This window comes from Monodon monoceros, unplaced genomic scaffold (genome assembly GCF_005190385.1).
Source record: "Monodon monoceros isolate NGI ecotype Baffin Bay Population unplaced genomic scaffold, NGI_Narwhal_1 Super_Scaffold_18, whole genome shotgun sequence".
NCBI lineage: Eukaryota > Metazoa > Chordata > Mammalia > Artiodactyla > Monodontidae > Monodon > Monodon monoceros.
The window spans coordinates 178,774,692-178,800,067 of NW_021703774.1; the positions used below are offsets into that span (position 1 = coordinate 178,774,692).

At 64.1% G+C, this 25,376-nt stretch overlaps 1 protein-coding gene across 11 annotated transcripts in view; it reads right to left on the reverse strand.

Moving 5' to 3' along the window:
- Window positions 1-1,970: 1,970 nt before the first annotated feature.
- Window positions 1,971-25,376, reverse strand: part of TP73 (tumor protein p73) — a 72,920-nt gene continuing 49,514 nt past the window's right edge. For 9 of the 11 annotated variants that reach the window (XM_029227780.1, XM_029227777.1, XM_029227784.1 and 6 more), the window contains 11 exons: window positions 21,181-21,429; window positions 9,584-9,770; window positions 9,152-9,267; window positions 7,493-7,602; window positions 7,045-7,187; window positions 6,628-6,716; window positions 5,750-5,871; window positions 5,183-5,331; window positions 4,779-4,917; window positions 4,333-4,426; window positions 1,971-2,997 (listed from right to left, as the gene is read on the reverse strand). In XM_029227780.1, the coding sequence (XP_029083613.1) occupies window positions 2,662-2,997; window positions 4,333-4,426; window positions 4,779-4,917; window positions 5,183-5,331; window positions 5,750-5,871; window positions 6,628-6,716; window positions 7,045-7,187; window positions 7,493-7,602; window positions 9,152-9,267; window positions 9,584-9,770; window positions 21,181-21,429 (1,734 nt within the window). In that variant the 3' untranslated portion in view covers window positions 1,971-2,661. The remainder of the gene's footprint in view (window positions 2,998-4,332; window positions 4,427-4,778; window positions 4,918-5,182; window positions 5,332-5,749; window positions 5,872-6,627; window positions 6,717-7,044; window positions 7,188-7,492; window positions 7,603-9,151; window positions 9,268-9,583; window positions 9,771-21,180; window positions 21,430-25,376) is intronic. The other 2 variants (XM_029227782.1, XM_029227785.1) reach the window with 2 other exon arrangements.

Below are 25,376 nucleotides of genomic sequence, written 5' to 3' on the forward strand. Positions count from 1 at the left end.
AACCTGGGTGGGGCGACCGCCCCCAGCAGCCGGGAGGAGCCGGTTGGGACCGGGCAGCTGTGCTCAGCCCGGCCGGCGTCCATGAGGCCCGGCCCAGCCCTCTCCCGGCCGCTTCCCTCCTGCCTCTTCACAGGTTTATCTTCTCTTGATCTTTGAGTTTCGCGCAGCCCGTCTTTGCTCCTGTCGCTGTGCGTGTCCCTGCGACCACGAGGAAGTCCCCACCGGCTCAGTTCTCACGGCCGCTCCACCGTCAGCTCCGGGAGCAAAGGCCCAGGAGCTGCGGGGGCTCATCACGCGGGCCGAAGGGGCGGGGAGCTTGTGCTGGGCCCTCTGGGAGGATGCGTCTCCCCTCCCTCCGGGTTGGGGGTACGCCCGGCCCGTGCCTGCACGTCGCAGCCTCCGGACTTCGGGAGCACCCTGGGGCCCCCGTGGCCTCCCCACCAGCCGACAGGATGAGCCTGAGGGACAGTCCCGGGAGCCCCGGGCACTCAGCTGCTCCTCCGTCAGGTTCGTGGGCCCCAGGGGAGCTGAGGGAAGGGCCTGCAGCTCCCAACGGGGCACGACTTGGGGGCCCAGTGTGTGCCACTGGAGCAAGAGCCGGACACCACGGCAGCGGCTGTGACCCGGGGCTCAGAGCCAGCCCTCTGTGCTTCACTTTCCTTGTTGGAACCGCAGGAACAGTGTACTTACCCCGGGCCTTGTGAGGATGTCAAGAGGAAACGGGACGGCGCAACGGCTGGTCGGGCGCCGCCAGGGCATGTGTCCGGGTTGCCGGGCGACTGCAGGCCCCGAGGAGCTGAGCCCGCCCCCCCCAGGGGGGCGGTTGGTCTCTTCCCCGTGGCTCTCAGGCCTGGCTGCAGGCGGGGCCTCCTGGGCGCTGAGGACACCCCCTTCCGCCCCCAAGGGGGTCCCCAGGGAGCGCATGGTGGGGGGAGGGGGGTGCTACCCTGGACGCAGGCACCTGCCTTCGCACAAATGCTTTTTTAAATAAGTAGAGCTGCGCAGTGTTTACACTCGATGTCCAGGATGAAGCCCTGGTCTGGAGGCCTCCTGCCAGCGGGTCAGGGGCAGAGCTGGCCCTGAGGCTCCGTCCCCTGCTGGCTGGTCTCTGAGCCACTTAGTACAACTGACACCCCTCTCTCTGCCCAGTGCCCGCCTCTGAAGAGCCTGGGAACCTAACAAGGGAACTGGAACTTGAACACCCAGTCTTGAGAGCTCGGCTTCTGAGTGGACCTGCGTGAGGTCCGCTGCTTCCTAACTTCCCCGGGCCGGGGGCTTGGGGGGGTGGTTATAGCAACAGGAAAACCCCCAAAGGGCGACTAGGGCTCCGTCTGCACCACCCCCTGGCCTGGGGGCCTTGGACAGGAGGGCCCAGACCGCAGGACTAACCACAGGGACCCAGGCAGAGTGAGGGACAGAGAGATGCTACGAAAGTAGTAGGTGGCGGCTCAGCATACACATTAGTCAGGAGTCCCTTCATCCCACCTGCCTGGAACAAGGGGGGTTGCTTCATCCCCTCTCCCACCACCCTCTGTGGTCTTGTTTCTGGCCCTGAAGTTCTCTGGCTACAGCAGCTCAGAAGGCTTCTTGCAGATGGAAATGTCCCCATCAGCTAGGGTGCTGACGCTGTCCCCCTCCAGCCCGCTGACTCCTTGGTGTGTCCCGTAAAGGCCTGGACCCCCTCCACCTGCCTCAGTGCTGTCCCCACAAGGACAGGAGGGCCTCTCCCGCAGAGCCAGCCTCCCAGGGAGCAGAGTGGGGCCACGGCTGCAGGCGGTGGGCTCTGCCCTCCTATGCCTGCCTCCCATCCCGCACGCGGAAGCAAGTGACCTACCCCTGCCTGGTGTGGACCCCGCCTGGTTTGCCCCTCGGCTTTCTTAGCCCATCTTGTTTACACAGGCCTGGGAAGACGGGCATCCCGCTAGGCTGACCCAACGTGAATGTTAAGAACAAAGTTAATTAAAAAAAAGGCTCACCCACCATGTAGAAAAGGGCATCATTTTATCAAATATTGACACTTTCCAGTGGTCTGGGGAGCCTGCTGTCCGTGTCTATGCTAAGAGGGCCACTGGAGAGAGGGGCTGCAGCCCGCGGTGTTGGCACGGGTGCTGGCTGGAGGCCGCCGACCAGGAGTTTCCTTGCCTCCCCGATTCCAGTGAAACTCTGGTTTTTGTTTGGGGCAGGAAGTGGGAGGTGGCTGCAGTGGGCTTTGCACCAGCGGTCAGGTGTGCAAGGGCAGACTGACCCTCAAGACCAGCAGAGGGACAGCCTCAGGCAGAGATGTAGTCTGGAACCTTGACCCGAAAACAGGAGTGTTTAGGTACAAGCACCGAGCCGTGTTGCCACCCAGAGCCAGAGACATCGAGAAATACTTTTTGGCAGTCGGTCAGCAGAGCCCCCAGGAAGGCGAGGCAGGGAGGGGGAGGCCCCCCGGACCCCTGGAGGATGGGTCCTGGGCACGCACCCTCAGCGTACCTCCCGGAGCCCCTCCTCAGGGGCATCCCCCTGCCCAAGTCCCTTTCCTGGCACAGCCCAGAGGTCCTGCCTCCCAAGGCAGTTGGTGACAAAAAGGAAGCAGACATCCAGCGCGGCTCCCGGGGCTCTCTGCTCTCTGGGTCGGTAGCACCGGGTCAGGGGGGCCCTGGATGTGCCGGCCCCACCTCAGTTGGCCTCGCTCTCCGTGAACTCCTCTTTGATGGACTGTTTGCGGGACTTGCAGTCCGGGAGGTCGAAGCCGAAGTCGGCCCACTCGTCGGGCCCCGCACCCCCAGCCGGGCCCCCGCGGTTGGGGATGGTGATGGTGTGGCGCACGCGGAAGTGCACGGCCTCCATGACCCGCTGCCGCTGCAGCTCCCCGGAGCCCCCGACGGCGATGGTGGCCGCGTTGCTGCTGGAGCGGATCAGCTGCGCGCCATAGTCGTGGCTCTGCTTCAGGTCCTGGAGGCCCCTCCAGATGGTCATTCGGTGCTGGTCCGGGATCTTCAGGGCCCCCAGGTCCTGCAAGCGTAGCGCACACGGCCGCCCCCGTCAGAGGGCTCAGCGGCAGGCTCTGCCCTCTCCCCATCCCGCCAGGGGCTCCGCCTGCCCCCGCACAGCCATCGTGGGACCACCAGGAGAGAGGCGAGGAACCCACACCCCAAGGGCCACCTGTCCGGGCACTGGGCGGTACGGGGGAAGCAGATGGTGCGGTCGGAGGAGGGGCAGTGCTGGGCCCGCCCTGTGCCTGGCGGTCTGGCCGCACTGAATTCTGCCCCAGACAGGTGGCAGGAGAGCTAAGAAGTGACCTGTGGGGACGGGGGGGTGGGGGGGGGGCGGTGCTGAGGCCACTCCTGGGCCCTGAGCACAGATGGAGCTCCCTCCTCCCCGCACGCCAGGACCTAGAGGGCGGGCGGCCCCCCCCCCAAGGGCAGAGCAGATCCTCAGGCTCCTGTCGCCCGCTCTCTCCCCACCCCGCCGGCCAGGCAGAGCATCTGCTGGTGAGGCAGGGTTAACGTGCACCGAGCTAGCCCAGCAGGGGTTAGCTGCCTGGAGCAGGGGGCTTGTTCCCTAGGGAGGGCATTAGTGGACACACAACAAGGCAGCCCTCTGAGCCACTGGCCCCAGCTCCCTCTGGCAAACCCGCATCTCTGCCCTGTGGCCTTGGCTGGGCACGAACGAGCCTGGACGGGCCTCTGACCCGGAGCCGGCTGCAGAGCAGGGGCTGCGGAGGCTCCAGCCCGCTGAGCTGGAGCCCCCCAGGATCCGGCCGACAGCTGTGTCTCCCGGGCTCTGGCTAATAGTCATTACACTCAAGGCAACACCAGGCTACGAGTGCTCGTTGCTGGGACTCTTGTTTAACCTAAAGACAAGCCCTGGCTGTGAGGTCAGGGGTCAGGATGCCAAGGGTGGGGCACTTGTACCCCGCACATCCTGGACCAGACATTCAGTTGCTGTGCGTGCACGGCAAGCAGTTTGGGCCGCAGCTTCTCCCTGTGTAAATGGCACTGAACTAGACCAGCCCCAGGACCCTTCCGGCCTTCGCCTTCTGCACTTCTTCGTGCCTTGGAGACAGCCAGTCCCCCAAATCAAAGGCAGCCGGGCCACAGGAGACAAGACTCAAGTCCAAATGAGGGGCCCCGGCGAGTCCCGTCCAGCCGCATGGAGCCGGATGTCAGCACATAGATCGGGCTGCCGGTGGGAAGGTTTTCCAAATTCTCCAGCCCTCCCTTACACGGGGAGGACAGGACACGGAGGGACTGCCCCAGCAAGGGGAGAAAGCTCCCTGCCCCGCGGACAGGGCCGTGCGCTGGTCTGGGGGTGGGCTCCCTGCACCTGCCCTGCCGGGGCCGTTACCTCCATCGTTAGGTTCTGCAGGTGGTAAATGCTCTGTAACCCCTGGGAGGTGAAACACTCGACACAGTTTGGACACCCCAAGCCTGTTAAAAAGCTGCGGAGAGAATCGGGGAAATAAAGCAGCATGAACTTCCAAGAACCTAGCCGTGCGGCCCGTCTGGGTGGGAACTGGCCACCCCACAGGTCGCCCCTGCCCACCGGTGGCCGCTCACCAGGGCACAGCCTCCAGGAACCCCTGGCTGTTTTGCTCTCCCTCCGAGCACCTGCTGGATGCTCACTCCTGACATCCCTCTGCCCCTGTCTGTTCTCAAGACGGCAGAGCGCTAGAGCACAGGCTGCGAGGGGCAGCAGGCAGAGACCGCCCCCGGGCTGGGGGCCAGGCGACCAGGAGCCACCAGGGCTGAGGTTAGTGGGTTAGTGGCAGCGGCCGGCAGCGGCCCACGTACCTGACCAGGCTGGGGTCGGCGTGGTAGGGGGGTGGCGGGGTACAGTGGGATCCCGAGACCATGGACTGGGAGCTGGGGCCGCCGTTTATCTCGCCATTGGCCGGCAGGGCGTGGCCGTGGTTGTTGAGTATCCCGGGGCCTGGGCGGGAGGCAGGTGGGACGGTCAGAGGGGGCCGGGCCGGGCGTCCCAGGCTGTGCGGGGGAGGCTCGTAACGCTCGGCCCTCCCCAAGACCGGGAGTGGACAGAGGAGACCGTCTGTGACCGTGCCTCCTGTTCCTGGGCGGAAGCTGCTGGAGGGAGCAGCCATCGAGAGCCCCGCGTGGTCCTGAGCTGGGGTGTCTGGAGCCAGGCCCGCCCTCTGGGCCTCCCCGCCCATCCCGGCCACGCTGCCCGCGCCACTCACCCATGGGCCCCAAGCTGGGCGCGGCCGCCGAGCCGTGCAGGGGAGGCTGGCCCACCAGCTGGTTGACGGAGGGCAGCTTGTTGATAGCCCCGTGCGCTTTGCTCACGGGCGAGAGGACGGGCCCGTAGGACGGAGGCTGCAGGTGGCTCCTGCTTGGAAGGGACAGCTGGGGTCTGTAAGAAGCACCTCCACATGTAAAGCCCCCCTGCTGCAGGGGCCTGGAGGCCCCGCCCTGCGCTGAGGTGTCAGAGCGCCCGCCTCCGCGCCCAGCCTCCCTGCCGGACGGTGGCCAGGCAGGACCCGGGCGATGGGTGGGAGGGGGTGGGGGCCCCTGGAACCGGCCCTGCTCTTGGTGGGTCGGCGTCTCTCCCACCACCGCCCCTTGCCTTCACTCGGGAGACATTTGGGCTGAGACGCCTTAGTTCAGGGAAGGCCTCCCGGGGGATGAGACGCCAAGCGCGGCCTGGTGCTGCCGGCACCGTCCCTGCTGGGTCGCCCTGCCCCATCCTTCTCCCCCGGGCAGCTGGGCAGGACGGGCAGCCTGGGGGCGGGAGGGGCGGCACTCACGGCCTCTGCAGGAGCTGCTGCTGCTGCCGGTAGGACTCCACCAGCTGCTGGGGCACCAGCTCCATCAACTCCAGGCTCTCCTTGACCTTCATCAGGATTTCAAAGTTCTCCCGGCCCCGCACCTGAGCACGGAGAGGTGGACCCTCTGCCCAGGTGCGTGTGGGCACCGCCCAGCCCCAGCCCCACCCCCGCGCGGCGAAGCGCCTCTCCTTTCTCGGGGCTCCCCAGTCCCCCACGGGCCGGGAGTCCCCTAACCCTACTTTCCTCTCCCAGGAAGCAGGTCAGGGGGAGTCTGGTGGGTGGGTCTCCTGTCTGCACAAACCACGCCCACCCCTTCCTACCCTTGAGACTTGGCCTCACTGCCCACCTTCCCCTTTCCACAGCTCAGCACACTTGGGGTGCTGGGATGCGGGGGCGCTGGACAAATACGGGGCTTTTAGAACAAGGAACTCATTCCTTTTTTTTTTTGGAACTCATTCTTGAAAGACTCAAAAAATGATAAGCTCACGTCACGGAGACCAGTCCTAGCAGAGCAGGTGGGGTTTTATCCGAGCTGGAATGGCCGCATCACGCCACAGGCTGTAAACTCACTTTGGTGATGTGGCTGGGGCCTGCCAGGCTCTGGGAGCGTGGGATTCCTGGCATGTGCCCTCCCCGGTGGTGGGGAGACCTGCACTGCCCCACACGCTGTACCATTGTATCTACAGCGACACTCCTGCACTGGGAGCTGTGTCAGGACAGCTCTCTCTCTCTGAGAGCTGGTTCTCCCTTCTAGACCCTGCAGCCTGCAGAGCTCGGGGTCTCTGCTCTCAGATGTGCCAGGCTGCACCTGCCACCCTGGGGCCCCAGCCTGGGGGCCGCAGACGCGGCACACTCACATGGATGTAGTAGGTTTCCTCGTCCCCGTGCCGCTTCTTCTTCCCGTTGGTGCTCAGGGCAGGGAGAGCAGGGGGGCTCTGCTTGAAGGCTGCCAGGGGGCGGGGTGGGGCAGCTTCGTGAGCGGGCAGGGAGGAGGGGCCACGCGCAGGTTAGCCAAGCCGACCTTCCCAAGGTGCCCCTTGTGGACAGGCCCGGAGACCAGTCACCCACTCGGATGAGCAAACACGGGCGGCCACCCACACTGGACGGAGGGCACCGGGGGCGGCCACGCGGGCGGGGCTGGCTCTGTCCCCCGGACACAGGCTCGTGCGTTTCCCCCGAGCCCCGAGAAAGGTCCAGCTGTGTCCTAGGGTGGCCTGGCTCTGACGTTCCAGGGTGGCCCTCCAGCCCCGCACCCCCGGCCCGGCCCTGCTCACCGCGCTTGCTGGCAGCCCCGCTCCTGGCAGCGCTCTCGTTCAGGGCCTGCTGTTCGCGGAAGTGGTCTTCATCCGCCTTGCGGTCTCGGCCAGGACAGGCACAGATGCGGCCCTCGAAGGACCGGCGGCCCAGCACCTGTCCGCTGTCCAGGGGCACAGCCGGGACCGTGAGCCTTGGGGCCCACCGTCCCCACCCACCTCGGACCCCACAGGACCGGCCTTGACGGGCCGAGGGCTCAGGGCTGAGTGCCCAGCTGCTCTGGGACGCCAGGTGCCCTGCGTCCCTCCCAAGGCAGCTCCTGCCCCAGCAGCCCTTCCCAGCACGTGGCCTGCAGGGCCTGCACCTCCCCTTGCTCATGGCCTCCCTGTCTCTCCAGCAAGCGGCCCAGAAGCACAGGCCCAAGTCCCTTCCCCAGTGCCCCCCGACACCCGCGTCCGGCAGACTCACTCCCGCGTCTCCAGGGTAATGATGATGAGGATGGGCCGCCGGTTCATGCCCCCGACACAGCTGCTGTTGCACATGAAGTTGTACAGGATGGTGGTGAACTCTGTCCCCACCTGCCGCAGGAGGGGCAGGGAGAAGCTGTGCTGTCAGCACGTGGGCCCCAGTCCGCGGGGCTGGGGGCTCCTGGGCTTCCAGGCACCTGCCCCTCGCGTCTCTGGGTAGGCAAGGGGGTGCTGGGCCCTGTCCTGTGGTCCTCTGCTGTCTATCCACCCATCCCCCATCCATCCCCCACCCACACGTCCACCTACCTATCCAGCCAGCCAGCCACACGGTCGGCACAGTGAGCGCCCTGTGCTCTGCTGGCTCTGGAACCAAGAGAGCCTTGGTCTGGTTGCTCCAGCCACCGCCCCGGCACAGGCTGGGGGTTGGCGCCGGAGGCTGGGTGTGAGCAGGCACATGCACAGGCCTCTGTGGGCACAGGTGTGTGTTTTGCAAACTGTGGGCTCTTCTGGGCAGTGGGGTGCATGACACAGCTCTAGCAGAGGGAGGGACCAGAGCCGTCCGAGTGGGCTCCCAGCACACACACTTGTTCCAGGGAGTTTGTGGAGACAGTGAGATGTGAACCCGGGACTCTTGACCAGTGGGCATCCCAGTACCACAAAATGGGCAGTTGTCACTGTCTCTCTGGGTCAGGATGATGGCTTAGGAAACCGGGCCTTTCACAAAACTGCTGGCATGTGGCAGCCACCAGGGGGCGGGAGAGACCTGCTTTCCTGGTCCTGGAGGTGCCAGTGAGGCTCGGGGGGGAGGGAAGGCAGGGTGGTAAGCCCTCCCCGGCCCCGCCAATGAAAGGGCTGTTCCTAGGGAACCACAGGGGGTCCTGGGGGTCCTGAGGGACCAGGTACAGTGATGGGGCCTGGAAGGGGGGTGCCTGGAGGACTAGGTACAATTCTGAGGGGGGTGGGGGGTGGGGGGTGGGCGTCTCAGACCCAGGTAGAGGAAAGGTGAGGGCTCGCCATCACCCACCCACCCTGGGAAGCATGGCCCACAAGGCGCACTGCTGGGACTTGGTCTCCACCTGCCATCCTGGCACCCCCCTCCCACCGTCCCTGGCTGGTGCCACCCCGACTTCTCTCCACCCCAGCTTTCCCCCCAGTCCGGCCCGCACATCAGCCCCAGAGCCTTCTGCTGCCTTCAGGTCCAAGTCAGACCCCCAGGGTCTCTCCGCCCCCGCCCACCTCTTGCAACAATCCCCCCCAGCCTCCCCCGCACCTCCGGGCCCTGCAGTGCTGTGCCCCGACCGCAGGTCTCTCCTCTCCCCGCGGCCCCCCAGCTCTACCCGGGCTAACTCCTGACCTCAGCCCCTCCATCCCCCAGAGCCCAGGCCAGGGCGTGGGAAACAGACAAGCAGGAAGAGGGGACGCAGGGCCGGGCTGAGGCCCAAGGGTCAGCAGGCCCACCCCCCACTGTAAAGCGAGGGATGTGGATGCCTAGAGAGGGCCAGAGGGGACCCCCCCACCCTGCAGCTAGGCAGTGTAGGTGGTCAGAGCCCCACCCACAGGCAAGGGAGGGATGGACATGAGGCCGAGGGAGGATCTGCACAGCTCGGGGACACTTGGGAAGTGACCCGAGGGGTCTCTGCCCCGAAGCCCTGCCCCCTACCTGCGGGGGCTCATAGGGCACCATGACGCTCTGCCTGCCGGTGACGGGGTCGTCCACGTACTGCGAAAGGTTGTTGCCCTCCACGCGGATGAGGTGGCTGGCGGGAGCAGACTGTCCTGCCGAGAGGGGACGCCGCTTCAGAGAGATGCCAGCTGGGGTCTGCGCCCCTGTGCCGGGCGCATCGCAGGGTACTCGGGCCTCCCAGTGGGACTCAGATCCGCCGGCAGCCCTCATGCCCCCGGGGCACTTGGCTCAGCAGCCCCGCTCCCCGTTCACCTGCGGGCACCGGCACCCAAGGCCCCAGGCAGAGCTGGCAGCAGCCCCTCGCATCGGACCTGCCGCCGCCAGGAAGGAGGCCGCGGGCCAGCCCTCTCCTTCCCGGCTGGGGCGCTGGCCGCTGGGCGCAGGAGTGGGTGGGGCAGGGACACTCACCTTCGTTGAAGTCCCGCCCGAGCTCGTGGTTGGGGCAGCGCTTCACGACCTCGGTCACGTGCTCCGCCTTCTTGTAGATGGGCATGGCGCGGATGGCGGTGCCCGGGGGCGGCGGGGTGGACACCTTGATCTGGATGGGGCACGTCTTGGCGATTTGGCAGTAAAGCTTCTTTAGCAGAGGAGAATACTGCAGGGGGTGGGGACCGCGGTGAGGCTGGCCATCCCAACTCCACACCCTAGCCCGCTGTGTCCCCCACCAGGAGTCCCGGCCACCGCATGCCTGACCCTCGGCTGAACACCTCTGGGCTTCCTTCCCTCAAAGAGCCTCTCCCCTGCACCCACCCATCAGTGTCTGGCTGGTGTGGGCTCAGTGAGAGCAGCTGCTCTGAGTGCCCCATGCGGCCAGGCTGAGGCGCTTATCCACCTGGATCTCACTGGTTGGAGAAGTAGGTACCATTAGGTCCATTTTATGGATGAGGACAGTAAAGGCCAGGATGGTGAGAAGGAGCTGCTGGAGAGCAGGGCTGGGACAGGGGCTGGGAGCCAGGTCCAGTGCATCAAGCCTGTGAACCTTAAGCCCCCAGACTGCAGTAGTTTGAAGGGGGGAGGGTACAGCCTCATATCTCGGGTTTTAAAAGCCTGGAGTTAGGTTTTCTGCCCTCTGTACAGAGGAAACATACACAGGGACTCCCTGGACCATCCTCTGAGGGGCCAGCCCTTTGGCTTACTTCTGGCCACTGCGGGTGGGGGTCTTTGACCTTGAAGCCCCAGGACCCCCAGCCCAAGACCTTGACCCAGGGAGGATCAGATGACTCTCAGGCCACCTGAAGGGGCCTCCAGGGCGAGCGCCCAGAGGTCCAGGCGGCCCACCCGAGGACCCAGGCCGGCTCTCACGAGTTCAAAGTGACCCTTGATGGAAGGGTCCCTTGGAAACAGGGGTGCCCACTCGTTTCCAAGCTGGCTGGGGGGATCCATCAGGGCTCCTCATGGCCCATCCCCCAGGGACAGTGGGGAACATCAGGGTCTCAGAGTCCCAGGATGCTGCCTGTCATGCCACAGCCCTGGGCCTCCCACAGGCCCCTGGGGACTCAGAGTTATTCCAGCCACAGGGTCCTGGAGAGCCCCCCATCGCATCCCACCATGGTTGTCAGGGAAACTGAGGCTGGAGGCGGGGCTGCTGCAGACCAGAGGACGAGCAGGTCTGATCCCACCTTTGCTGAGGAAGCTGGGGCCTGACACCCTGACCCTCTGGCCACCAAGGGACACAATGGACCCTCAGAGCCTCGGAGCCCTTGGCCCTGAGAAGTGCGAGATGTCCTTCCTCTGATGAGCTGAAACCCAGCTGGAAATGCTGACCTGGGGTGGGGTCTGAGGGGGCTCGGGTCCGAGCTGGGATCTCCCTAGTGGTGTCCTGGGGGATTGGGACCCTGTCCAACTCCCTCAGCAGTGACTTCAGGACGAGCCCCCTTAGGCCCCTATCGTGGAAGGGAACTGGATGCCCACAGGGCTTGTCGCCTCCTGGGTGCCCCATCCACCTGGGCCTGCGACCCCGCTTCGGCAGGAAGGGACACCCCCCATGGGTGTAGGTGGGCCCTCAGTGGGCTTCGGGCCACACAGGGGGGCAGTCCTACTTCCCAGGGAGGTGACCGCTGACCTCCTGGGTCCCCACCGGTATAGATGCTGCCACTTCACTCCCCAAAGCACCAGTCTGGGAGATAAGCTGAGCTTATCCTGAGCTGAGTCCTGTCCTGAGGGCCGCGCCCAGGGCAGCAGTAGCCCAGCCCAAAGCAAACGCCAGTTGCCCGTTTAGCGCCCAGCGCTCTTGTCCACCATGTGTGAGGCTTCGGGACCCGTCCCTGACCTGAGACAAGGGTGCAGTTAGTTTCCAGAGGAAACTGTCTGGTGAGTGTCATGGAGGAGCTCCAGGGGCCTACTTAGGGGACTTCCTGGAAGCGGAGGGCCCCACAGGGAATGGCGGGCCTCAGCTGGACTCCAGGGACCTGAACACAAGCAGTCATGGAGGAGAGGCTGGGATCCCGAGAGCCGTCCACTCGGCAAGCCTTTGTTGAGCGCCTCGTGTTTGCCAGCCCCTCGGCTCACCAAGGAAAATGGACAGAGCCCCTCAGCCCCCAGAAGAAACTAGACTTACAGGAGGCTCACGCCTGAATGCCACGCAGCCTCACCGGGGCCTCCTGCAGCGTTGGTGGATTCCAAAGGGTGTTTCTTCCCCTGCAGGTGTCCCACCTGCCTGCGGAGGGTCCAGCGAATGAGGTGACCAGGGCTGGGGGGGGCGGCGTGTAGAGGACCCACAGAGAGCTGGCCTGGGCTGGGGGGTGGTCAGCAAGGGGAGAGGCGTCGGAGGCCTGGCCACTGTGTCGCAGCTTTGGCTCTGGGTTTGATAGCTGGGATGCCTTAAACCATTGGACACCCCCCCGCGTCTTGATCCCTGGCCTGTGATGTGCCGCTACATGTAACACCCCTGAACCTTGCCCACTGTGGAAGCGCCCGCACGTGTTCCTGTGCTTCCTCATCTCCAGGTGAGGTGGCTCCTGGCCTCCGGTGTGAGCAGGAGCAGTGGGTTCAAGTCCAAGGCTGTGGTTAGGGACGGATGGAGCCGAACGGGCCGCCAAGGGCATGCTGGCCCCGCAGTCCCCTCTCCAACGTCGACCAACCACCGCAGGCAGCCCCAAGGAGGGAATGGATGGAGCCAGGCTCCAGGCGCAGCCTTGGGAGGCTCAAAGCTGCAGCCCCCTCCCCAGGCTCCCTGATCACCGCCACGTGGCTTCAGAGCCCCCGCCCCCACCAGCGCAGCCTTTCCCTCTGGCCTGCCTGCCCCAGACCCACTGGCCACCTCCTCCGGAGCTGTGGACGCCCCGCCCCTGGGAGGAGCTGCTGGGAGCTGTCCCTGGTACCGAGGGCAGCGGTCGCCTGACCGCCCCTCCGAAAGCCGAAAGCCGAAAGCCGAAAGCCGGCTCGGCTGGGAGCGCAGAGCTGCCTGGGGTGCCTCACCCCGGCTGGCTGGCGATGAGCATGGGCAGAGGAGGCCCCTCCCTCTGCGCCCCGGCAAGGCCCCCGACGGCCTTGGGTGGCCCGCTCCCCTAGTAGTGTCCCCAGCCCAGTACTGCCCTCGGCTGGCTGTTCACGCTGCCCTTGGGCACACACCCGGTCAGGCCCCAGCCCCGCAGCAGGGGCTGGACCCACGGACGCCCAGCCTGGCCCAAGTCGGGCAGCGTCAGGGAGGGGTGCCTGAGGTCTCCCCACCCTGGTAGCATCAGGTGGTGACACCTGCGGCCGCTGGGCTGCAGGGCAGGAAGGAAGCCTGGGAGGGGGAGGGGGTAGGCCTGGATAGCCAAACCTGGGGTTGGGGGCAGGGTGGGACCTGGAGGGAATGAAGGAGCCCCCCACCCCCGCCCCTAGATCCTTCCTCTCCTCCCAGAGCTCCGGGGCCTCAGGCCGCCCCGGGCACGGGGCAGGGAGGAGGAGGGCGCCTGGGTCCTCATCTGTTTTGTAAAAAAGGTCACGCGGCGATGCTTCTTCTCGCCCTCCCTCCCTCCTGCCTCTCCTTCCCTAGAACCGCTAGATGGATGTGTTTCAACAGATTCCGAGCTGATAAAATCTTATTTATCTTCGGCGGTTGACACAGAGCCGTCAGGACTTGCCTGTTCGGGGATGCGTGAGTTCCTTCGTGTTTGCAGGAAATGGTTTGCCCAGACGCTGGTGTGTGCCCATCCTGCCTCCACCCGGTTCCTCTCCTCCGATCCACCCCCCCCCCCCCCCAGTCCATGATAGGCCCGGCCCAGCCTGGCTGGGAGCCTCGGGCCTGGCAGGGCTGGTGCAGGGGGTGGTGGGCAGGGGGTGGCGGGCGCGGCGTGGTGGCTGTTAATTTCCTCGCGCCTGCTCCCCTGCAGCTGGGTGCCCAGCACGGGCAGGTCTGGGCAGAAGGAGACTGGAGAGGTGATAATAACTTGTCTGTCATTTTCCAGGGACGTGTAGCATCTTGCAAACCGCAAATACCGTTAACCAGCTTGGGTGAATCTGTTACAACAGATTCTGGAAGACGGGGCCTGCGGTGGGGGCTTTATTTTTTTTACTGATTTTTTCATGGACCACTTTTATCTGCTATCTGTACATGCGTGTGTGCGTGCGTGTGTGTGTGCATGTGCGGGCGCTCACACCCACATTTCTCTCCTCTCTTGGGTTATGGACCCTTTGAGGACCTCCCCAAGGCCACAGACCCTCACTCACCATAGAAAAGCCCTTGTGTCTTCACTCAGCAGAGAGTGGCCAGGAGCATGGGGGGCTCTGACAGGTGTCAGGTAGGTGACCGGCCTGGGGGGTGACCATCACCCCAGCCTGCTTCAGAGCACCCACGCTCAGAAGGCAGTGAGGGTCCACACACAGGGAAACCCACGGCCAGCGGCCCACCCTGGCTGCGGGCCTGGTGGTTGGAGGCTCCGGGGGCCCCCTGGCTCCAGAGGGGGGCCACAGCCGGTGCCCGGCCAGCAGATAAAGGAGGCTGCTCCACCCCCCCTTTTCTGTCACGATGCCGTGTGATGAGTCTCAGTCCCGACTCCAAAGGGCCTTGTCGATCCACTGGCCCCCCCATGAGCAGTGGGGGAGGGGGTCTTGCACACAGGGGGTCCCATTGTTATCACTCGCACTCTGGCCCCAGCCAGAAGCCCCTTCCCAGGACGGAAGGAGCTGCCCAGGGCCCGGCCCTTCCTTTCGCTGCAGTGACACCCTCACGGGCAGGGTGAGGTGAGCCTGGGCCTCCATCTGGTCCTTGTTCCGTAACCCAGGCCCAACATCCGGCCACCCCCAGACCCTGAGGAGGGGGTGAGCAGTACATGTTCTGAGCCCTCGGGACAGGCCGGGCTTGCAGGGAGCCCCAGAACTCCCGCCAGCGGCCACCCCTCCCGCTCCTGGGGCACGAAGAGCATCGATAGCCCGAGCAGCCTCAGCCAGGTCCAAACGTGGCCCCTCCGCCCGGCGTCCCCGCCGCAGGGGCATCCCCCAGCTGGCCTCACAGAGAGAGCACTCTGGCAAGAACCCAGCCAGCAGGGCTGTGGGCCGGGCCTCAGAACTGCCCGGCACGGGGCAGCGTGGGGAGGCTGCCCGCCAGCCCAGCTCTGCCCAGCCCCGGGAGGGCCCCCTTGACGGCCAGGGGAAGGAGGTCCCCACTACGCTCACCCCATCCCACTTGCAGCCTTTTGAGCCGACCTGGCCTTGTGAGCACGGTGACTGCAAGGCTCAGTGGGCACCTTCCGCTCACAGGACAGTCCAGGAGCCTCTGCCTGTGGGCCCACCATGCTGGACATGACCACTGTCCAGTGTGGGCAATTCCTTCCCCCAGCGCCCTGCAGCTTCCAGATGGCCTGGGGCTGGACCAGCGGCAGGAGGCAGGGGGGATGGCGGGAGGGGAGGCCAGGCTGTGGCCGCAGCTGTAGCAGATACTCAAGGTGGCCTCTCCGGAGGGCCATCGTGTCAGCCCCGACGGGAGCCCTGAGGATGGGCCCTCCTGTCTCTGACCTTCCTGCCATGGCAGCTGCAGGTAAGTCCCCAGTTCAGGACCACAGGCAAAGCCACGCCCTCCAGCCAGGAAGCAGTGAGTGCATCTCTTCACTAAATCAACTCCACTCCCGGCCGGCAGGAGAGGAGCCCCCGGGGACCTGCACGCCCTGGACACGAGGGGTGGTCACTTTTCAGCTTTTAGTACAGTCGGCTGCCATCGAGGTTTTCCCTGGAACCCGTAAATATCCAGCAAAGTGTCTGGGGCAGGGAGTGCTGCTTCTACACATCTGACCCCACAGCACATGGCGGCTCCCATCACATCAGCACCACCTTGGTGCATCCTCTCTGAGGCCCTGGAGGCACTGGCTGCCCCCTCACGACACGGGGACCCACGGAGGAAGGGGGCGCCTCGCCTTGGGCAGGTCTGCGATCCTGGGGGAGCCTGCCTCCAGGCCACTGCGTGTTTCCCCCAACAGCCTCTGACTGCCCACTTCACCGAACCTTGGGCACCTTTCACGGGGACCTTCCTGCCCTAGAGTGAGCTGCAGCACACTCACAGCCCCGATCGTAGCCGGTGGGATTTCAGGGCCTGGGATCCATGAACTTGAGCTTGGCTTCCAAGGTTGGGATCTGAGAAAACCCCAAAGCAGATTTCCCTGACAACTAACCACAGGGACCCACCCAGCTCGGAAGCCAAGCTCCAACTCGCTCCCCCAGGGCCAAGGTCCAGGGCACTCAGGACCCCCTGGCTGCAGCAGTGGCTCTAGGAGAAGCTGGGGCGAGAGCTCCCCTTCGGGCCTCATTTTCCCAGCTAGAGAGGGGGCTAAGGGCACCGGAGGGTGGGGCGGGAACAGGGGGCCAGGTTCAGGTGCGAGAAGAGGAAGGGGGGGGGTCCCAGTCCCTCCCGGCCTGTAGCTACGTTTACCTCTGAGCCTGGTCAGCCCTGGAGCATTGTAATTATAAAGTGTTCTTTATAATAGAGGAATACGTATAAAGGAATTTTCATCAGTCAGTAAAAATCAGGCTGCGAAGGCGAACTGGGCAGACTCTCCCCGCCCAGTGGCAGCTGTCACTCACTCACTGACAAACAGTAGTTGCAGGCTTACTGGGCCCAGCTGATCCCCACCAGGGCAGCCCTGGACCTCTTAGGGGTCAGCCCCCCTCACCACTGGTCCACTGGGTCCTGGGGGGGGTCCCTGGACCCACCCCTCGGAGCCGAGAGGAGGCTGCTCCTTTGACGCGCTCCACAGAGGGGCACAGGCTGTGCCCCCAACAAGCTGCGTGATGAAAGCCAGGGGTCAGGCTGCCGGGGCTCAGACCCCCGCTCCACCCTTTGCTGACGGGCGACCTTGAGCAGGGACCTGCCCTCCCGAGCCTCAGTTTCCTTATCCGTAAATTGAGGAGGACACAAGAGCCTACAACATGTACCTGGGTGCTCGGGCGGGGCTACCCACGCAGGGGCCCTGCAAGGGCTCTGTCTGCTCACCAGCCAGACACCCTAGAATCCACAGAGCTGTGTCCAATTTGGAAACAAGCCCCAGACAAGAGAGGACTCTTGGTAAAACGTCTATTGCATCATGCCCTGCCCACAGCCCCGCACCTGGGAGATGGAGCCCTGTCCCTGGGGCCTCCCCTCGCCTCCCCTGCAAGAACCTCAGAGCTGGGAGGGGGGGGGCTGCCCTGGGACCCCTTGGCGGCAGGGACTCGGGCCCCCTTTCAGGGCCCCCCAGGCTGAGTCCTGTGACCTCCAGGTGCAGGGCTCCCCCGCTGCTTGAGGGAACCCCCACCTCGGGCCGCGAGCCGGGGCATTGACCCCCCAGGACCAGCCGCAGGGAGCGCACCCCCCGCGGAGCTCTGCACAGGGCAAGGGTTTGCTGAAGATTCTCCCCAGTTTCCCCTGAATACTCGGAGGTTCACCTCTACGATGAACACTGTTAGGACTCTTCCCTCGGCTTCAAATACATATAATTGCTTCTGGTGCCAGTAAAAGGTATTAATTCCACTTATGCATTCCATAAACTTTTAGGATAACGCAATTGATACCACGATCATGTTGGGACACCTCCACTATTATTCTCCTACTTGCAAACCTCCGAGGGGCTGGAAAGTTTTCTCCCGAATCCATTAGCATTGACTCAGCCACATTCTACCCAGGAAGCCCTCGTAGAGCCTTTGCATTTCCCGGGCCCCCTCCCACGTGTTTCTGGGGCAGGGGTGGGACAGGAGGGCATTCACATCACATGGGCCAGCTCGCCCCCAGGGCAGACGGATGGACACACACCCCGTCGGATGTGGGGGCAGCTGGAGGTCACTCAGGGGGCTGTGTTCAGGCTTGGGGGCTGGCTGGAGGCCCCCAGGGACAAGCTGTGTGCCCTCGCACCCGTGCGCACCTGTGCGTACCCGCGCCATCTCGCCTCACGGCAGCCTGCCCTGAGGGCCATCAGCAGTGCCACCCAGTCTGCCCGAGGCGCCCACAGATGCCCAGCTGGGCCAGGGCTCCAACCACACCGCGCCTGCCTGCTGACCCTGGAGCCCCTCCCCAAACCTCCAGAACATCAAGGACAGCCCCTTCCCTGGAGAGGCTCAGGCTGGGAGCAGGCCCCACACTGCCAACCCACGGGGGTCCCGGGGATGGGAGTGGCCATCAGGGCCCAGAGGCCAACCCCGCCATGTCCCGGGGAGGGTGTGGAACAGGGACCCAGGCACCCAGCACTGCCATCCCTGTCCGGGCTCCACCCGTCCACCGGCCCAAAGAACATCAGTGCCCAGGGGTGCCGGGCCCTTGCTCACAGCTGTGATCTCTCACGGCGTCTGTCTCTCTCCAAAGCCCAGACGGCCCCGAAAGAACAAGCCTCAGCCAGCACGCTCGGAAACAGCGAACGCTGGCGGAGCGTTACAGAACCCCCTGTGACACCGCGACCCCGCCGGCCATAGTGCCATCTCATCCCGCCCCCGCTCCTGGCTACAGGTCTGCCTCTGGCAGCTCAGTTACCTGCTACCCGCCTCCTCCTGACTCCTGTGGGAGGGGAGGGGCTGTCAGAACCCTGGGCAGCGACCAGGAGGGGCCTGCGGGCCTGTGTGCGCAAGTACACGTGTACAGTGTCTGCGTGTGTGCATGTCTGCACATGTGTTCGTGCTTGTGCATGCATGTACGAGTGTTGTGTGCACGCATACGTGCACACACGCCTGTGAGCTGAGGGCTCCAGGCCCCTCTGCCCGCAAAGCATGCAGGCGTGAGAGCTGAAGTCAGGGGACACAGGTCAAAGCAGATGAAGCGCCCGGCGCTGGGGGGGCTCCCAGGAGGCCTTGGCCGAGCAGAAGCCAAAGACCCCATTAACAGCTGCGGCCGCTTGGGGGCTGCTGAGGGTGTTTTTCCTGAGCAGGAAGAGGAGAGAAGGCAGCAGTCAGTTTGGAACTGCACTTGAGAAAAATACAAATTATCTATCAGTTACCAGCCGGCTGGCGTAGTGGGGCCGCGCACGGCACGGCGCGGAGGCCCGGAGGGCAAGCCCGGGCGGCAAGTCTGGGCAGCGCCCGCACAGCCAGGCCCCCAGAGCTGCAAGCAGGCGGGATGCCCAGGGGTCCCCGTGAGCCGGCCGCCTGTCCCCCACCCCGCCCCGGGCAAGGCAGGGAGCCTGCAGGGGTGGGGTCTGCTCCCAGAGCCCAGGTGCCACGAATCTCATTATGGATGTTTGTCCCACCTCCACCCCCGCATGGAGAAGGGCTGGGGAGGGCGTCTGGGCACAGGCAGCTGCACCCTCCTCCTCAGCTCCGCTCCGCGAGCCCTCAGCGGGGGTGCAGGTGGAGGTGCCCAGGCTGGGAGGGAGGTGTCCACTGCTCGGGCACCGGGGGAAGCAGGGCTGGGGCTTGGAGACACAGCTGCTCAGACAAATGAGCCTTCCCCTGCCCTCTGGTGCGGCCACTGGGCTGCCTCCGTCCTGGACAACAGGCCACCCCACGGGGCCACTTAGGGCCAGCACAACTGTGACCAAGCCATGAGCCCCTCCAGCCCTGAGGCCACACACCTGGCAGGGGGTGGTGGAGGCAACCAGGAGGGGGCAGCTCCCGTCCCTCCCTGAGGACCAGCTCAGACCATCCCAGGTGTTCAAAGCCCCCCAGATGCTACAGACCCCATCAGCATCCTCAAACAATGGACAGGAAGGGAGCCACGACCCCCCCCACCCCCGCCCAAGCTGCCTACCAGGACTCCTACGGGGCCAGCAACTCAGGCCCTGATGACAGAACGTCATTGAAGGAGGGACCGGGACCCTCCCCCTTAGAAGGGAGAGAAAGGGCTTAGGGAGCAAAAGTCAGAATGTGGAATAGGGGCAGTAGTGAGCCTCCTGTCACTAGAGACGTGCAAGTGTAGGGATGCCTCGAGGGCCAGACCTCAAAGCAGGGGTGTGGGGAGCAGGACCCCACAGGCAATAAAGAAGCCCCTGCAGGTGCAGCTTTGGCTAAACAACCTTGTCCAGGAGGACCAGGCTCCGTGGCAGCCCACCCCCACCCCCATCATCCAAGGAAATAATGAAGATGCCGGCACCTACTGTGCTAAGCCCATCCCGGTTAAGCCTTATCACCTCCACCAATGGAGCGATGGAGTGAAAATTCCCAGATGAGGACATCTGGGCACTGACAGGAGCAGATGCCCCTCTTGGCCACTGGAAGCCCTGGAGTCAGTCTGAGCCTTGACTCAGCAATGGGTCAGCAGCTGCAGGAGCCCACGGCTCAAGCAAGAACCAGAGATAGCTGCAGGGGGCCATCCAGGCTGCCTGCCTCTCCGCCCCACCTCTGGCCACCCCAGGAGTGCGGGAGAGCCACAGCCTGGCCAGCAGGGCAGTGGGGACAGTGGGAACCGGTTCTCAAAGCGGCAGGACCTCGGTGTCACCAGTTCAGCACTCCCTCGGGGGCAGGAGGGAGTGCATCCACCCTGCATGGACTCCTTTGCTCCAGGGTCCTTTCCCAGGGGCCCGGAGTGAGCACGGAGCTGCTGTTCCCAGAGGAGGTGATGTGGCCCCATGGCCAGGACCACCAGAGCCAGGCTCACTCTCCCCTCCTGGGGGCGGGCAGCAGACCTGGAGGGTCCTTGGCGCACCCTTTCCTGCCCAATGCCCTAGGCTCCGAGGCAAGCCGGACGTGTATCCAGGGGTCTTGGTGTCCCTAACCCTTTACTCTGCCCTAGCGGGGACATCATGCAGCACCTTCCTCTCCCAGCCGCAGTACGGACAGTGCATTTCAGTGGTTGGGAGCACAGCCGCAGGAGCCAGCCACCAGGTTCCCATGCCAGTGCCCCCACTTACCACCCGCATAACCCTGAGCAGGCCACTGCCCCTCCCTGTGCCTCGGCGTCCTGGACTCTAACATGGGACAATAGTAGATTCTACCTCGTGGTTGCAGGCAGTTTCAAGGGTTTACACAACCTCAGAGAGCTTAGGGCAACAGCAAATCACAGCTCTCAGGGAGCAGCCGTGGGTGTGTGGGATGTTATCAAGCTTGGCAAAATCTCGACCATCTCGACGGGGGGTCAGATTGTTCCCAAGGGCACGGTGGCAGGACCTGGGGTCCGCGGCACTGTGGCTCCATCCCTGACACCCATGCTTGGAGATGACAGCCCAGAGAGGGAGTGGGCAAAGCCGAAACCCGCCTACAACAGACACTTCTGGCCAGCCCTGCACTGCCTGGAGGAGGTGGCCTCCGTGGGCCCCGGTGCCAGCCTCAGACAGCTCCAGGTGTCAGAGCTGTGAGCCTGCTGCCCACCCAGGACAGGATTCAAGCCAGAGCCCCCACTGAGCTCAGGGATGCTGGCCAGACAGTCCTCGTGAGAAGGGTCTGCCTCTGTCTTCGCCAGGGGGAGGGGCATGTCCATCTCCTCTGGGGCCCTGTGGGAGGCTGGCCCACTCTGGCCATGCGGCCGTCCGAGGGGCGGGCACGCCCAGACTGTCCGGCCCCGAGACCCGCCTCCCGGCCGGGTGGGAGCCCTGAGCGGACACAGATGTGCACGGTGCCATCCCTGGGTGCCAAGGTCGCGGGCAGCCCTCCCCACCGTGCGCCCCACAGGTGACCGCCGGAGCCGGGGCGCCACTCACCGTCCAGGTGGCCGACTTGGCTGTGCTCGACTGCTGGAAGGTCACCTCGAAGTGGTGCGGGCCGGGGTAGTCGGTGTTGGAGGGGATGACAGGCGCGGGCGACATGGTGTCGAAGGTGGAGCTGGGCTGCGCGTAGGGCGAGTGGGTGGGCATGTTAGCGCTAGCGGCGTGCTCCGGGGCGTAGGGGCTGCCCGGGGCCGCGCGGCTGCTCATCTGGTCCATGGTGCTGCTCAGCAAATGGAACTGGGACTGGCAGGAAGGGGAGGAGGGAAGGGGGAGACACACAGTCAGGCTGGAGAGTGGAAGCCATCCCGTCCGGGAGGTATCCTGTTACAGGAGCCTTAAAGGGCCAGCAGCTCAGTCATCCCAAATATTTCCTCGGGGGATGGGGGGGGCCACTTGACAGGTCACTACTTGTGTTGGGATAAACTGACATATTCACCTCGCCCTCCCCTCTCCATCAGCCTCCCAGTGCCTGGGCTCCTGGGGCTCCGCCGAGCACACCTGGAGGGGACCGGCCTGCGGGGTGGGGGTGGGGCGGCTCCCAGCCCCGACTGACACCCTGGGTGCCCGGCTGCACTCCCCAGGGGCAGCACCCGGCCCAGGGAGCCACGCCTCCTGCTGTCACCGTTACAGCTCAAGCTGGGGAGACCCCACCCCCGGGAGCAGGGCAGAGGGCGGCCCCAGAGCGCAGGGTGGGCACACCCCAGGCTCCGGTGCAGGGGCTGTCTGCCCAAGAGGCTTTGGGAGGCCAGATGTGGCCCCTCGGTCCAGCCCTGTAGGTGGTGGGGCAGAGCTGGGGGCTGAAGGACGGTGGCTGAGGCCACTTGCGAAGGGCCCCTGTACGACAACAGGCTACCTTCACCCACCCGCACCTGAACGACCCCCAGCTCCCCCTGCTAGCAGCTCTGCCTGGTCCATGCCCTCTGCCCACCCCAGGGCACTGGCAGCCTAGCCCCCTCCGGGGCCACACACAGAAGGAACAGGAGCTCTTAGCCTCATGGTGTGGGCGTGTCCCCTGGGTCACCCTCTGTGGGGTCCGGACCAGCAGCCCCTGTCAGGAGCTTAAGGGAGGCCCCAGCGAGGAAGGGAGGGGGGGGGCACCGGCCCACGCTTCAGCGTCTTGAATCCAGGGCAGAGCAGATCTCCCCTGGAGGGCTGGCAGGGAAGACCCACCTTCGCAATCAGGAGGCTTCCAACAGGAGGGTGACACAGTAGCTGACACGGGTCGGACCTGCTCTAACCGCAAATGTTGAAACAGCTCCTCTCTTTGCCAGCCAGGCTCGGAGGGAGGGCGGGCGCTACTGCCCCCGATGTGCAGATGCAGAGACTGAGGCTTGGTGTGGGGATGGCAACGCCGGGGGTCCGTGAACTGGGGGGACTTGCATCTGGCGGGCAGAGGGCCTGGAGTCCCCCTAGAGGGGTGGAGGGGAGAGGCAGACCGGACAGCGGGCGAGGGGCCCCTTTGCTCTGCACCCACTTCTGAGAGTCAAGCACTCTGTCCCCTCAAGTTCCTTGGATGGTGGGGAGAACCCCGGCCGTGGGGCAACCCCAGTGCTCAGCTCCCTCTTGCACGTCAGGAGGGTTGGGCTCCATAACCCAGAGGCCCCTGCAACTCGGCACCCCGGACGCACACCCGTGTCCACATCACAGAGCCCCCCGGGCCCCCTCCCGACCTGGGGAGGGAAACCCTCTCCTGAGGTCTGCCCAGCCTGGAGGAAGCTCAGCACAGGTGACGACCGAGGGGGAGGGAGGTGACGGGTGATGGATGACAGGCGGCTGAGTCTTACCAAAGCCACTTCCCGCCCCCCCCCAGCCCCGTTCCTCCTGCCCCCACCGTGCCTCCCTCAGATGCTCCAGCCCTGACAGCCAGCTGCCACCCAGTGCGGATCAGCCGTCGGGCCCGACCCCGTGCCCTCCCCATTGGGGACAGCCAGACTGGGCAATGCCGTCAGGGTGTTGGCACAAGGCCCTGGCCGAAACTGCCATCTGACAGGTCTCTTGGGTGGCTCTCAGGTTTTTCTATTTGAACCTCCAGGGCCATTCCCCCCACCTTGTAAACCTAGGGCCCCAACACCAGTGGGATGGGGGCCCTCTGCCGGGCAGACCCCACTTCCCCGCCCCACTAAGGCCACCTTCCCTGGTCGGCGGTCCCCTCAAAGGCCTTCCTAACTTCCTGAGCCTTCACCTGGAAGACGAAGGAGGCTCAGTGCCCACTGCCTCGCCTGCCTTGCAGGTGGATAAACAGACTGCCGAGTCCGTGCCACGGAATATTATTCCTGCACCATCAGGAAGAGACAAACTACTGATGCTACAGCCCGGAGGAAATGCAAAAACACGCCACACGAAGGCGCCCACACGAAAACTCACACGCCGTACGGTTCCCGTTTACATGAAAGTCCAGGGATGGTAAACCCACAGGGACAGACGCAGATGGGGGCGGCCAGGGCTGGGGTGGGGCTTCGGGGTGACAGCTAAGGTGCAGGGTTCCCTTCTGAGGCCATGAAAACGCTCTCAAATGGACTGTGGTGATGGGTCCATATACCTGTGAATTTTTTTAACTGGAGTAGAGTTGATTTAATGCTGTGCTAGCGTCTGCTGTACAGCAAAGCGATTCAGTTATACACACACACGCACAGTCTTTTTCACGTTCTTTTCCATGATGGTTTATCACAGGATATTGAATATAGTTCCCTGTGCTCTACAGTAGGACTTTGTTTTTTGTCCACCCTGTAAATAATAGTTTGCATCTGCTAATCCCAAACTCCCAATCCTTCCCTACCCTGTGCTCCCCACCTTGGCAACTCTAAGTCTGTTCTCTAAGTCTGTGAGTCTGTTTTGTGAATATATTTTTAAAATACTGAATTGTATACTTTAAGCCGGTGAATTGTGTGGTATGCCAATTATAACTCAATAAAAACAACTGAGGGACCCGGTCAAGCCTCACCTCTCCTGGCCCGGGCCATTGTGGGTGTGACGGGAGTGACAGCCAACGCCTCCAGAGGGCCCGGGTGGGGGCCCCACGTGCTTTCACACCCCCTTGCTCCAGGACGGCACTGCTCTGCGTCCTCCCCACTGGACTTCAGACCCGACAAGGACAGACCTTGTCCCACGGGTCATCAACGTACCCCTGCACGGGCACAGAAAACGTGGCCAGTGTGAACTGAGCTGTGCTGTGGACATAAGGGCACAGACTCCAAGGACTTAGTGCTAATGGAAAGAATAGAATAAAATATCTCATTCACAATTTCATATTGATCACTTGCTGAAATGAGCATAGTTTGGGAAAAGCAAAATAAATTCTTGAATTATTTTCACTGTTTCTTTTCACCATTTTTAATGTGGCTACAAGAAAATGCAACGTTACATGTGTGGCTTGCATCCCATTTCTACTGGACGGCCGGCACTGGACAGGGTCCTCCCTCAGTGGCCAGTGAGGGACTCGCAACTGTAATTATTGCTATTGCTTTTATTATTATTAATTATTAGCACGTCCTTTGGGGTTGTAGTGCATTTCTCATTACAGAGTGGTTACTCAGGAGGGTTGCTGAATGAGAGAGCAAGTGGGCACAGGGATGGAGGGATGGAGGGGGGGATGGAGGGATGGATGAATGGATGGATAGACAGATGGATGATGGATGGATGGGTGGATGAATGGATGGAGGGAGGGAGGGAGGGAGGGGGGAGAGAGGGAGGGAGGGGAGGGAGGGAGGGGGGAGGGATGAATGGCTGGATGGAGGGAGGGATGGATGGATGGATAGGTAGATGCATGGGGCAGCAGGATGCCCCCCACCCCACCATACAAATGCCCAGGAATGAGGACGGGATGTGAGCCTGCTTCTCCCACTTGCAGGAGGCTGAGAACCTGGTGGGTCCTGGGGGGAGGGGTCCCAGCCTGCCAACCCAACCCCCAGAGATCTCCTTTCTCTTCTAGGTGATGAGCATGACCCCTCTGGAGGGTCTTCCCTTTCGCTCCACCAAGGGCTGCAGGGAGCCTTCCACATCCCTAGCAAGGACAGCCCAGCCTGGGGTTTCATGTCTGTCCCCCAGGCTCCATCCCCAACAGGAGGATGGCCCAGGCCAGCAGAGCAAACTGCCCCTGCCTCCCAGTTCAGGGGAAGGAGGAGGCAGCCCCACGACGACAACCGTGTTCAGGGGAAGGGGGAGGCAGCCCCACGACGACAACCGTGTTCAGG